At 42.5% G+C, this 12,597-nt stretch overlaps 1 protein-coding gene across 2 annotated transcripts in view; it reads right to left on the reverse strand.

Moving 5' to 3' along the window:
• The window catches only part of LOC309566657 (arf-GAP with SH3 domain, ANK repeat and PH domain-containing protein 1-like), a 348,714-nt gene that overhangs the window by 126,401 nt on the left and 209,716 nt on the right, over window positions 1-12,597 (reverse strand). For both annotated transcript variants that reach the window (XM_082271898.1, XM_082271897.1), the window contains exons 5-8: window positions 11,649-11,698; window positions 7,537-7,666; window positions 3,628-3,713; window positions 1,464-1,539 (exon numbers count right to left, since the gene is read on the reverse strand). In XM_082271898.1, coding sequence (XP_082128024.1) covers window positions 1,464-1,539; window positions 3,628-3,713; window positions 7,537-7,666; window positions 11,649-11,698 — 342 coding nt within the window. The remainder of the gene's footprint in view (window positions 1-1,463; window positions 1,540-3,627; window positions 3,714-7,536; window positions 7,667-11,648; window positions 11,699-12,597) is intronic.

Below are 12,597 nucleotides of genomic sequence, written 5' to 3' on the forward strand. Positions count from 1 at the left end.
CAGACCTAAATCCAATTGAGAATCTGTGGCAAGACTTGAATATTGCTGTTCACAGATGCTATCCATCCAATCTGACAGAGCTTGGGCTATTTTGCAAAGAAGAATGGGAAAAATGTCACTCTAGATGTGCAAAGCTGATAGAGACATCCCCAAAAAGACTTGCAGCTGTAATTGCAGTGAAAGCTGGTTCTACAAAGTATTGAATCGGGGGGGACTGAATAAATGCACGCCACAATTTTCAGATATTGATTAGTAAAAAATTTTGAAAACCATTTATCATTTTCCTTCCACTTCACAATTATGTTCCACTTTATGTTGATCACAAACTCCCAATAAAATACATTTACGTTTTTGGTTGTAACATGAAAAAATGTGGAAAATTTCAAGGGGTATGAATAAATACTTTGTCAAGGCACTGTATATAGATTATATACTGTATATATACACATACAAACAAACACATACCCATACATGTGTATGGGGCCCCTCCTTGCCCTCTGTTACGCTACTGGTGAGGCTGTAAAGTCCCCATGGAAGTGGTCTGAGCTTTGCTAGAACAGTATCATAAAATAGGCTTCTTGAATCATAAATCTGACCTCAAAAAGTAAAGATTTGCTATTTTACAGTAAACATCTAGAAATGGTAATTCTACTGTACTCTTAAAAATCTGCCCCTTAACTTGAATTCCTCCTGAAAAATAGCAGTACACTTCCTCTGTTTAGGCACTCCGGATATGCAGCTTCATAGAGGTATGTCTGCAGTGTGAGCTTTGGTGATGTCACTAGTGTGCTCCTCACTGTCACCCAGAGGGCTTGCTGGAGAGGAAGTCATTCTGTAGAGCAGTGGTCCTCAACTCCGGTCCTCGGGGCCCACTAACAGGCCAGATTTTAAGTATTACCTTGGGGAGATGCAGACTAGAGTACTGCAATCACTAAGCAGCAACTGAGATCACCTGTGATGTAATTTAGTTATCTTGCAAACCTGGCCTGTTAGTGGGCCCCGAGGACCGGAGTTGAGGACCACTGCAGTAGAGTTAAGCATTGTCCACTTCTCCACTTGTTGAATATTCACCCACTAGTTATCAGGGAGCAGCTCTGACATGAGGAATCAAAGATTTGCATCTACAAAGATGGCCACCTCCACACAGAACCCCAATGGTGACAAGGCATTGCAAGTCAATATTGGGGAAAATATTAGTTACGGGGTACCTACAGGCAATACTGATGACTAGTGCTTTGCCTTCTGCTTGCTTTGGGGTATAGCTTTCATAGTTCAGGCTCTCTAACTGGAAGCTCTGAGGATCTTATTCACTCACCCTGGGTCACTATGAAAAGCACTGCAACAAATGTAAACATAAGCAGAGTTTAAATAAAGTGTCCTGACATGGCTAGGCTCTCTTTGCAAACAGCACCATCCAGGGAATGTAAAAACAGTAGGTGAACAGCATCAGGACAGGTACTCACATTTTGCATCTCTGTAGTCAGGCTTTCAATGTAGGATTTCAATTTTTCAGTGGCTTGTAAACATTCCTGCAGAAAGCTACAAATAAGTCATTATTCTGGGATCAAATCGCCACCTTGGGCATATACATGTGCGGGGCTGTTCAGAAGGCATAAAATGACCCTATGAGACCCAGGCATAAAATTACCCTATGAGCCCCCAGGCATAAAATTACCCTATGAGCCCCAGGCATAAAATGACCCTATGAGACCCAGGCATAAAATGACCCTATGAGACCCAGGCATAAAATGACCCTATGAGACCCAGGCATAAAATTACCCTATGAGACCCACGCATAAAATGACCCTATGAGCCCCAGGCATAAAATGACCCTATGAGACCCAGGCATAAAATTACCCTATGAGCCCCCAGGCATAAAATTACCCTATGAGCCCCAGGCATAAAATGACCCTATGAGACCCAGGCATAAAATTACTCTATGAGACCCAGGCATAAAATGACCCTATGAGACCCAGGCATAAAATTACCCTACGAGACCCAGGCATAAAATTACCCTACGAGACCCAGGCATAAAATTACCCTATGAGCCCCAGGCATAAAATGACCCTATGAGACCCAGGCATAAAATTACTCTATGAGACCCAGGCATAAAATGACCCTATGAGACCCAGGCATAAAATTACCCTACGAGACCCAGGCATAAAATTACCCTATGAGACCCAGGCATAAAATGACCCTATGAGACCCAGGCATAAAATTACCCTATGAGACCCAGGCATAAAATTACCCTATGAGACCCAGGCATAAAATTACCCTATGAGCCCCAGGCATAAAATACCCTATGAGACCCAGGCATAAAATTACCCTATGAGACCCAGGCATAAAATTACCCTATGAGACCCAGGCATAAAATTACCCTATGAGACCCAGGCATTCGCACAAATACTGAACTTCACAAGGAGAGGTTGTGATGAGTCCTGTTGGTCAGTATGAACAACTTTTTAAGATATCTTTAGGACTTGCTTTATACAAAGGACCGCAGGAAGTGGTTTGTGCTGTCAAAATCTTCCTTTTAAAGCTGAACTCTGGTGAAGACAAAAAATCTGCCCTTTCAGTGGGACTGCCCCTGAATAAAGGTTTAACGATCGTTTATGTCAAGACCGCTGAAAAAAAGCACCTTCTCTTTCCCACTCAAGCAGGGTCCATCCAGATTGTAAAACCAGGGCATGGAGCCTCTTCTACACTACATTCCAGAAGTTGCATGTACATCATCAAGTACAATGAAGGACCCAAAGCTCTGCATTGGACATGAGAACACTGTGGGACAATCTACCAGACCAGAATGTAGGGAAAAAGTGTGCCAGCTGGGATAACATAAGTGAAACAGCTTTTACCAGTGCCCTAGACATAAATGAACATTTAACACTTGCAAAGTGGGGGCAGTCCCACAGCAAGGAAGGATTTTTGTTATGCAACAGCACGTAAAACGCCAATTGGTTGCTTTGGGAGACAAAGATGATGCTTCTTTCAGAATTTCTAAATTTCAATACATGTGTACATACTTTGTTTTTAAAGCGGAGTTCCAGACAGATATAACACAAATGTTAAATGCAAGCAGTGTAAGTACCCAAATTTGTGATAGTGTCAGCCTCTTGCAGTCCCTGTATAGCAAAGCTCAAACTAGAAGAGGGAGAAGCAGCACACTGAGCCAGTTAGGTGTACTGCACTGTTGTGCTAACAAGGAGCATGCCGATAGGGGGAGAGAACAGAGTGACAGAGAAATGAGCATCAGTATGCTCCTTTTTCTTGTGCTGCACATCTTAGGCTATTGGAGGGACAAGCATGCATTACTTGTAGGCCTGTCCTACACTGCAAGTCCAAAAGAAAATGAACCTCAGTTCAGAATGCATTGCGACTTCTGCACAGTTGCCTACACTCCTAAAATAATTGGACACTTCCTTCTGCAACATGAAAATAACAGCATTGCACTTAGTGTGTTGTCCGCCATAGCAGTTTTTGCAATGTTCCCTACCTGGCAAGACATTCTGGGGCACATTGGATAATGTGGAAATATTTGCAGAATTGTAGGAAACACTGCCTAATATAAATGATTGATTCAGAAAAGGAAATAAGGATGTTTATGATATAAGTATACCAGACTCTTACTTGCACTGTGAGGTGTAATGCTTGATCAGATTCTGCAAAAGGTCCGCACCTTTCTTGCTTTTTATTTCATTGACTTTGATCAAATACTACAAAAGAAAAAAAAAAAGAAAAAAGGAAAAATTAATATATCAGGAAGCACAATTATCTTCTATATCTATGTACATTACGGATTAGTCAAGACTGTTGATTTTAATGTATGCTGGTTTGTAAAAATCACCAACTGAATATCTGTTGGGATCCCCAACAAAAGGATCCCTAGTATTAGTACTTGGTTCCAGCTCCTCCCATTACACGCCTGTAGATGGGTTATCAGAACTCCCTTGTAATGGCTAATGGTCTTTCTTAGGAGGTCAAACACAGAAATCATACCACTTAATTTGTCATTCCAGGAAGCAAATAGGTGATTTATATTGTCTGTAGCAGGTTGGGGGAGTTTTCTGTCCTCTGAAGTACAATATATTTCATCTCCCTCCCCACATAATTTAGCATCCTGGAAGGACGCCCAATTGGTTTACAGAAATTACTAGAGAAAGCAGAGAATAGGCAAATTTTTACAAACTGCAATGCTGACGGCGAAAATACAGGCCACTTGCTTGCAGTGATTGTAAGTTTCCAAAATCCCTCACACTATGTCTCATCAATTGTCTCCGCCTCTGGTGCTGCTTGTGTGTGCTGTTCACGAGGTTGGTAGCAGAAGTGTATACCATCGACTAGTAAATGTTCCTGTATTACCATTATAATATATATATATATATATATATATATATACATATACATACATATACACACACTTTTTTTTTTTTTTTTTTTTGGGTGGCGGGGGGGTTGGGGGATTTGTATAATGTTTTTGTCAAAATGGACAAAATGGCAATAACATTTTTTTTTATATATATTATAAATATATATAAAAAAATAAATAAAAAAAAGTGTTACTAAACCTAGGAACCTGCATTCACTATATCTGGTCTCCCACATTACACAGAACATGCAAATGCAATTATTTTAGTAAATATAAACTACTACATACTTTTTCTTATCAGAAGATAGCGTTTTGTGACTTCTATTAGGGTCTGGTTAAAGCTTGTAGGAGGAGTTTTCATTCTCCCCCGATGGTCCTATGAGGATGCAGGACCCCTGGCCCTATGTCTGGACAGTGCTGATTTGCCCTATGCTGATCACATGCATCTTTCCAAGAAAAAGCAATACACACCAAACTGAGCATGTGCAACTTGCCCCCTAGGCTCTGTTCTATCAGGAGATGGATTGGGGGGTTTTCAGCTGAAGCAGTGCCCTAAAAAAATCCACATGTTTTTCCGGTGTTTCCTCCTGAAAAATAGTAGTGCGCTTCCTTTAGGTGTCCCTAGGTACTCCTGGGCCTACAGCCTCATAGCTGTATATCTGCAGCATGGGATTTCTGCTACCTCTAACTGCTAATCTTGAAAGATCTGGAGTGAGATTTGTTAGGAACTCTGCTGCGCCAATCACTGTTGTTCTTGCTGAAGGCTGTGACATGAGGAAGCAAAGCCCTCCCCTACCAAGATGGCTCCCTCCACACAGAGATACTATGAAGAAAAATGGGGGGCACAGGCGATGTGGGTGACAAATCCTTTGCCCTTGGTCTGCCTATTTTGAGCACAGCTTCCAGAGATCAATTCCTCTTTAACTTTCCAAAGTTAGTGGGAGACAGCACTGGACTGGTTTAACTGGTGACTGGTAGGTATCTCAGTAGAGATTATGGAAGGAATCACTTCCCAGAGGTTGTTGTGGTGGGTGGTACACTCTTGGGTTCTTGGGATGTTGCCTTTCTGACTCAATGAAGGTGTCATTTCAGCAGAAGACACTTGGGTGTATATGACAGAGCACCCGGTCTAAAAAAGTTTCACTTCATGGATTGTTAAAACATTTACTGAAGATGCGTAAGTGCAAGTAGAGCCAATGCATTTTGGGGAAATGAAGAAGGGGGAGGCTGCTCTCCTGAAACAGGATGGCTCTACTTGCACTTATGCATCTTTAATAAATGTTTTATATTCCATTAAGACTTTTTTTTCATGATCAGTCATGTTGGAACTGGAAGGGGCCATCCCCAAACTGTTCCCACAAAGTTGGGAGCATGAAATTGTGCAAAATGTCTTGGTATGCTGACGCCTTAAAAGTTCCCTTCTTTGGAATTAAGGGGCAAAGCCCAATCCCTGAAAAACAACACCTACACCACAATCCCCCCCTCAACCAAATGATTTTGACCAGTGCACACAGCAAGCTCCATAAAGACACGGATGAGCGAGTTTGGGGGTGGAGAAACTTGACTGGGCTGGACAGTCCTGATCTCAACCTTTGGGATCAATTAGAGCCGAGACTGCAAGCCAGGCCATTCCCATAGACACACTCCTTAATGTTGTGGACAGCTTTCAAAGAAGAGTTGAAGGTGTTAACCACTTGCCGACCGCCGCACGACTATCTACGTCGGCGGTCAGCCCCTCACAGGCAAACTAACGTAGGGCTACGTTGCTTGCTTGTGAGGGTCTAGGGAGCGAGCGCGCGCCCCCCGGGGCGCGCTCCCGCTCCCGCGTGGTCACGGACCCCCCCGCGCGTGTGACCAGCGGACCCGATGTCCGCCGGTCACTCGGCGATCGGCGGGGGAGAGGGAGAATGTCAGGCAGCTTGTGTAAACAAACTGCCTGTCATTCTCCTCGCTGCAAAGACACTGATAAAATGGATCTGGTATGTAGATCCGTTGATCAGTGTCCTTACAGCTAGAGCCACAGCCAATCACAGTAGAAACCACGCCCCTAGGGACACACACAGCCCCTCCCTTCCAAATAAAGTTAACCCCTTCACTACCAGTGTATTTTTACAGTAACAGTGCATATATATAGCACTGATTACTGTAGAAATGTCACTGGTAACCCCAAAAGTGTCAAAAATGTCAGTCAAGGGTCCGATCTGTCCGCCGCAATGTCGCAGTACCGCAAAAAAAATCGCAGATCGCCGCCATTACGCGTTAAAAAAAAAAAACAACAAAAATGACAAAAATCTTTCCCTTTGTTAGTAAACGCGATAACTTTTGCGCAAACCAATCAAAATACGCTTTTTGCGATTTTTTTTACCAAACATAGGTAGCATAAAATAAATTGGCCGAAAATTTTTAAAAATTTTGATTTTTACATTTTTTTTTGGGGGAATTTCATATAAAAAAATGTGAAAAATATTGCTATTTTTGCAAAATTGACGCTCTTTTTTTGTTTATAGCGCGTGATCAAAAAATCGCACAGGTGATCAAATACCACCAAAAGAAAGCTCTGTTTGTGGGAAAAAAAGGACGTCAAATTCGTTTAGGTACAGCGTCGCACGACCGCGCAATTGTGCGTTAAATTCACGCAGTGCCGAATCGCAAAATACCCCCTGGTCGGAATGGGGGTAAAATCTTCCGGGGCTTAAGTGGTTAAAGCTGCAAAGGGTGGCTCAACTCAATATTCAACCCTACGGACTAAGACTGTGATGCCATTAACGTTCATGTGCGTGTAAAGGCAGGCGTCCCAATACTTTCAGTAATATAGTGTATGTTCAGTCTGTATTAAGGGGCTGATAAACACCACTGCACTAGGGCTGAATTTGATGGGTCACCTTAACTCATGAAAAGCTGGCCAAACACATTAAATCTATTTTAGATGTAAGCTAACAAGCATTCATCTGATCCCATACATGAACATGCTCATATCCTACGAACGTGTATGTTTGTTTAGCAGTACACCAGTTCATCTCTCAACCACAATAGAGCAAAATGTTGACCTAATTAAAAAATTCAGACAATTCAGTTTTGTTCAAATTAGTCCAGCAAGGTAGTCCTTGTAGAACTGCCGTTATATACAACCTAATGTTCATGTCCCACATAGTGGGCAGGGAATTCCTTACTTCACACATCTGCAACTGAAACAGCCTTCGTTCCTTCTCCAGTTCCTCAGCGATTTCTCCTCCAGCCACCTCAGTCCGCACCATTCCATACTGCTTGGCCAGCTCTCTCTTCTCCTTCTCAATTTTAGTGCTGTTAAAACACAAACACCATTCTAAAAGTAAGCATCACAATTCTGGCTGACCAACACTTACTAGACAACCCAACAGAAAGAAAGCTACAATTTCCCAACATCTACCATAAACACAAATACTCAAAATAATTTATTTTTGACTCCTGAGGCCACTAAAAAGTACCAATATTACCAGTACTAGTTCTCTTGAGTAAACTCTCTGTTAATTAGAATAGGAAAATCTGGTGACTTTGTCTGACATTTGTTGATCTATCAGTTGTCTTATATTGCGTGACTGCTCAACTGTTTGTACAATTTGACTTGTTCCTTTTACAAAACTCAATAAAAATTATTCCATTAGAATAGCAAAAAAATCCACCTACTCATAACATCAATGTTGTAAATGTATCTTGTAGAACTTTCATCCCTTTTATCCACAACCTCCTGCTACCCCCCAGTCCTTCCCGCTCCCCGTCTGCACCCATTAATGTTCTGAAACTTCTTATACTTGTTTTTTTGCTGGTGCCTTTAGACAAGTCACGTGATGCTGCAAAGCCCTCAGTGATGCAAAGGGTGTTATTGAGGGGAGGGGGCCATGGTGGTGTCCCCTCACTCGGATGGGCCAATGACACTCTGAACTCACAGGAAGTGAGTTGAATAATGCTGGACATCATTAGACTAAGAAAAGGACTGGCACTGGATGACTGAGCAGTCAAACGGACGGAGATGTGGTGAGTATTGTAGCAAGATATGCTCTTTTATTTTTACAATTTGCTAGGGGAATACATAATAAAAAAAAAAAGCACAATGGGGTTTATTTACCAAAACTGGAGAATGCAAAATCTGGTGCAGCTGTTCATGGTAGCCAATCTTTTCTAAAGTCAGCTTGTTCAAATAACCACTTGCCGACCAGCTGCTGTACTTATACTGCGGCAGGTTGGCTCTGTCCCGCGAAACAACGTACCTGTACGTCGCTTCATGATACTGTTAGTGGGGGCGCGCACTCACCAAAAAAATTGGCAATCAGTGAGTCCGGCGGACGCGATGTCTTCCGGGCACCCGTGATCACTCTCCGTAGAGACAGAACGGCGATGTAAACACGGCAGACCTCTGGTCTCTGTGTTCATCCAGCAAGTCCATCTCCCACACAAGAAAGGAAAAGAAAGCATTTCCTGGGGATACATTTAACCCTTTGATCGCCCCTGGTGTTAACCCCTTCCCTGCAAGTGTCATTAGTACAGTAACGGTGCATATTTTTTAGCACAGATTTCTGTAGTAATGTCACTGGTCCCCTAAGAGTGTCAAAAATGTCAGTTAGTGATCCGATCTGTCCGCCGCAATGTCGCAGTCCGCTAAAATCGCTGATCGCCGTCATTACTAGTAAAAATATAAATGACATAAATCTTTCCCCTAGTTTGTAGACGGGATAACTTTTGCGCAAACCAATCAATATACACTTTTTGGGATTTTTTTAAACAAAAATATGTAGCAGAATACATATTGGCCTAAAATGATTAAAAAAGATTTGATTTTAATTTTTTTTTATTGATAATGTTTTATAGAAGAAAATAAAAAATAGTTTTTTATTTTTAAGAATTGTCGCTCTTTTTTTGTTTATAGTGCAAAAAATTTAAATTGCAGTGGTGATCAAATACCACCAAAAGAAAGCTCTATTTGTGGGAAAAAAGGACATCAATTTTATTTGGGTACAGCGTCGCACGACCGCGCAATTGTCAGTTAAAATAACAGTGCCGTATCGCAAAAAATGGCCTGGTCAATAATGGGGGAAAACCTTCTGGTCCAGAAGTGGTTAAAGTGTTACTAAACCCACAACAGAATAATCAGTCTGTATATTCATTAAAGCATGCTTTTTGTACTAACTGTGGAACCTAAGGGGTTAACCCTCTGCATTGTGTAAAAAGGCTGTTTGATCCCGTCTTCCCTGACCCCCCCCCTTCCTCCACAGTCCCCAATCTATCTGCTGATAGAACTGAACCCTGGGGGGCAAGCTGCACATGCTCGGTTTGGTGTGTATTGCTAAAAAAAAAATTTTCTTGGGAGAGTGCATGTGATCAGTACAGGGCCAACCAGCAACGGTCCAGACAGAGGGTCAGGGGTCCTGCAGCCTCAAAGGACGCCACATCTCCTACAAGCTTTACCAGACACTGATAGAAGTCACAAGACTGCTATATATTGCTGATGAGAAAAGGTATTTGGCAGTTTATATTTAATTAAATAATTACATTTCCATGTTCTGTGTACTGTGGGAGACCAGATATAGTGAATTCAGGCTCCTGGGTTTAGTAACACTTTAAGCTTTGACAAAAGAACCTGGAAGCTGATTGGTTTCTATGCAGAGCTGCATCAGCTTTTGCACTTTCCAGTTTTAGTACATCAACCCCAATATGTCCTTGATAAGAACATGTTCTCCAGCTTCCTGTTCCTGAAAAACATTACCTGGACAGAGAGTAAGGGGGATCCACTAAAAAGAGGTTCTAAGACTTACTACTAGAAACTTGTAATTTAAATTTTTTTTATTATTGTTTATGGCCTAGTATTGAAGATCTGCCATGAGATCCTGTTCTATCCGGTACCTATCAAAATGATAGGCAGTAGGAGTAGACTGCAATCGAACGAAGATTGGTTCAAAGCCTCAGTGTATCCAAAGCGGCAAAAAGGTTTTGGGTGGAGCTGGGCTATAACTGGGGCATGGAAGTAACCACTTCCTTATCTGTAAGTCTGTGGAGGTTCTCATTTATTTAGAACAGGGGTCTTCAAACTATGGCCCTCCAGATGTTCAGGAACTACAATTCCCATCATGCCTAGACATGGCTGTGAATGTCAGAGTTTTACAATGCCTCATGGGATGTGTACGTCCGCAGCTGGAGGGCCGTAGTTTGAGAATCCCAGATTTAGGACATGGTATGGCTAGTATGAGTTTGTTACATTCAACTGGTCTTGTTCTGTAACGTTGGTGACCATTTGCAGCTTTTCCAAGCCTCTTCTTTGAAGAAGTTGTAAACCCGATTTTGTTTTTTTTTACACCCTGAAAGAGAAACACATAATGAGCTAGTATGCATCGCATACTAGCTCATTATGAAATACCTCAGAACGAGCCCCCGCCGTGCCGTCAGCTTACCTGTATGACGGACGACATGTTCAGACGCCGTTTTCCGGGATCGCGGCATCCGGCCATCTGATTGGCCGGAGCCGCGGTGACGTCACTTCCGCGCACGCGCGCGGGAGCCGATGGTCACGGCATGGGGCTCTGAAGGAACGGCACCAGCGGCCGTTCCTTCAGAGCGCATGCGCCAGAGACGTCACTGGCTGCATTTAAGGTAAATATCTCCTAAACGGTACATGTTTAGAAGATATTTACATTACCTATAGGTAAGCATTATCATAGGCTTACCTATAGGTACAAGTTGCAGAGGAGGGTTTACTTCCTCTTTAAATCTAATTGAAGAAGAAGTGACTTAGAAAAGCTATAAAACTTTACAGAACAAGTCCAGGTAATAATGGGGGACAAAAAGGCAGAGCAATTAGTTTATAAATCTCATGCTTCTCCATCCTTGTTCAATCACAGGCTGAGGGCAAGAAGAAGACCTGTTTGTACTACTTAACTGCTGTAGAGAAAAGTTCAGTCTCCATGCTAATTGTGCTGGGGCTAATTGGGAGGGGCGCAATGGCTTACTGTAGAGATGGGGGCGCATTCCTTCTCTTACAAAGCTGGGCGGTTTCGCATCTTTGCCCTGGGCGCAGGATTATCTTGTCCCAGCACTGGCTGTGGGGCAGAGCTACAGAAATATCAGGAAAATAAATCCCTGGCAGGTAAAACAGCTGTCATATATGTATAACAGCTTTGTATTTTGATGTTTGGCTATAGATCAGCTGTAAAGCTTTATGAAATTCTCATTTGGTTTGGGAGTATTTAACTGGCAGGGTGAAGTCCACCATGATACTGCACAGGAACACTAAATGCAGATATATTTTCAAACTTACAACTTGTTTTCATAATCTTTCCAAGCTTTTTCAAAAGGCTTTCTTAAATCCTAGAAGAAAGAACAAAAACACAAGAGAGTCAATATAAAAACACATTAACTGAACCGGTACAGTTCTACTAGTGCTCAACTCAAAAAGCTAACCTGCCCGTTAAGGGTCTCTATATTCAAAAAAGTAGCAGTTATTTTAGATGATTTTATAGAGATTTAAAAACTCTGATAGCATGGCTGAAAAAAAAGAGTATAAGAAATGAAAGTGGATGTAAACCCAATGAAATCTGACCTGGGCACATATAATTCTGTATAGTTTATTTATCTCTCTCCAAAGCCCTGTGTCCCATGTCTTTCTGCTGCTCCGTTCCTCTGTTATCAGCATGATAGCTTCTGACAAGTTCTCCCACACAGGAGATAAAAGCAGCTGGAAATTTGTGTCGGGGAGGGAACTTAAAGACAGATAAGCAGTCTATTCACAGCACAGCTCTGCAAGTTTCTTCGCTCCTCTGAAGAGTGTTCAGATGAGCGCTTTGTAGGTTACTGTTGGTAAATAACAGCAGGGCTAAATCTTAATAAAAAGTGAGTGGTGATCACTGGAAAGTCTCCAAAGGGGTTCAAAAGAGTTCATTGGCAGGCAGTAGACTGGCAGCCAGCTCATCAGAATTGGAAAAGGCTCTTTAGAAGGAAAATAGAAAAAAAAAAGGCAGCGCCGATCTAAGCGCAGTATAGGACAGTAACAGGGATACACTTTATTATGATGCACTCGCATAATGGTGGGGTAGTTAAGGCATGTAATCAGCCACATCCTGCCGATCCGTCCTGAGGGAAAGCTGCGATCCTCGGCGTGTCACTTAGCCGGCAGCACTGGCGGATTACGGAGCTTCGGGCCAGTGAAAGGAGGGGAGAGAGGCAGGCCTCGCCTAGGAGACGGAGAGCTGGAGCGGAGTGTGTAGCCT

This window comes from Pelophylax lessonae (genome assembly GCF_965119305.1).
Source record: "Pelophylax lessonae genome assembly, chromosome: 11".
Lineage (NCBI taxonomy): Eukaryota > Metazoa > Chordata > Amphibia > Anura > Ranidae > Pelophylax > Pelophylax lessonae.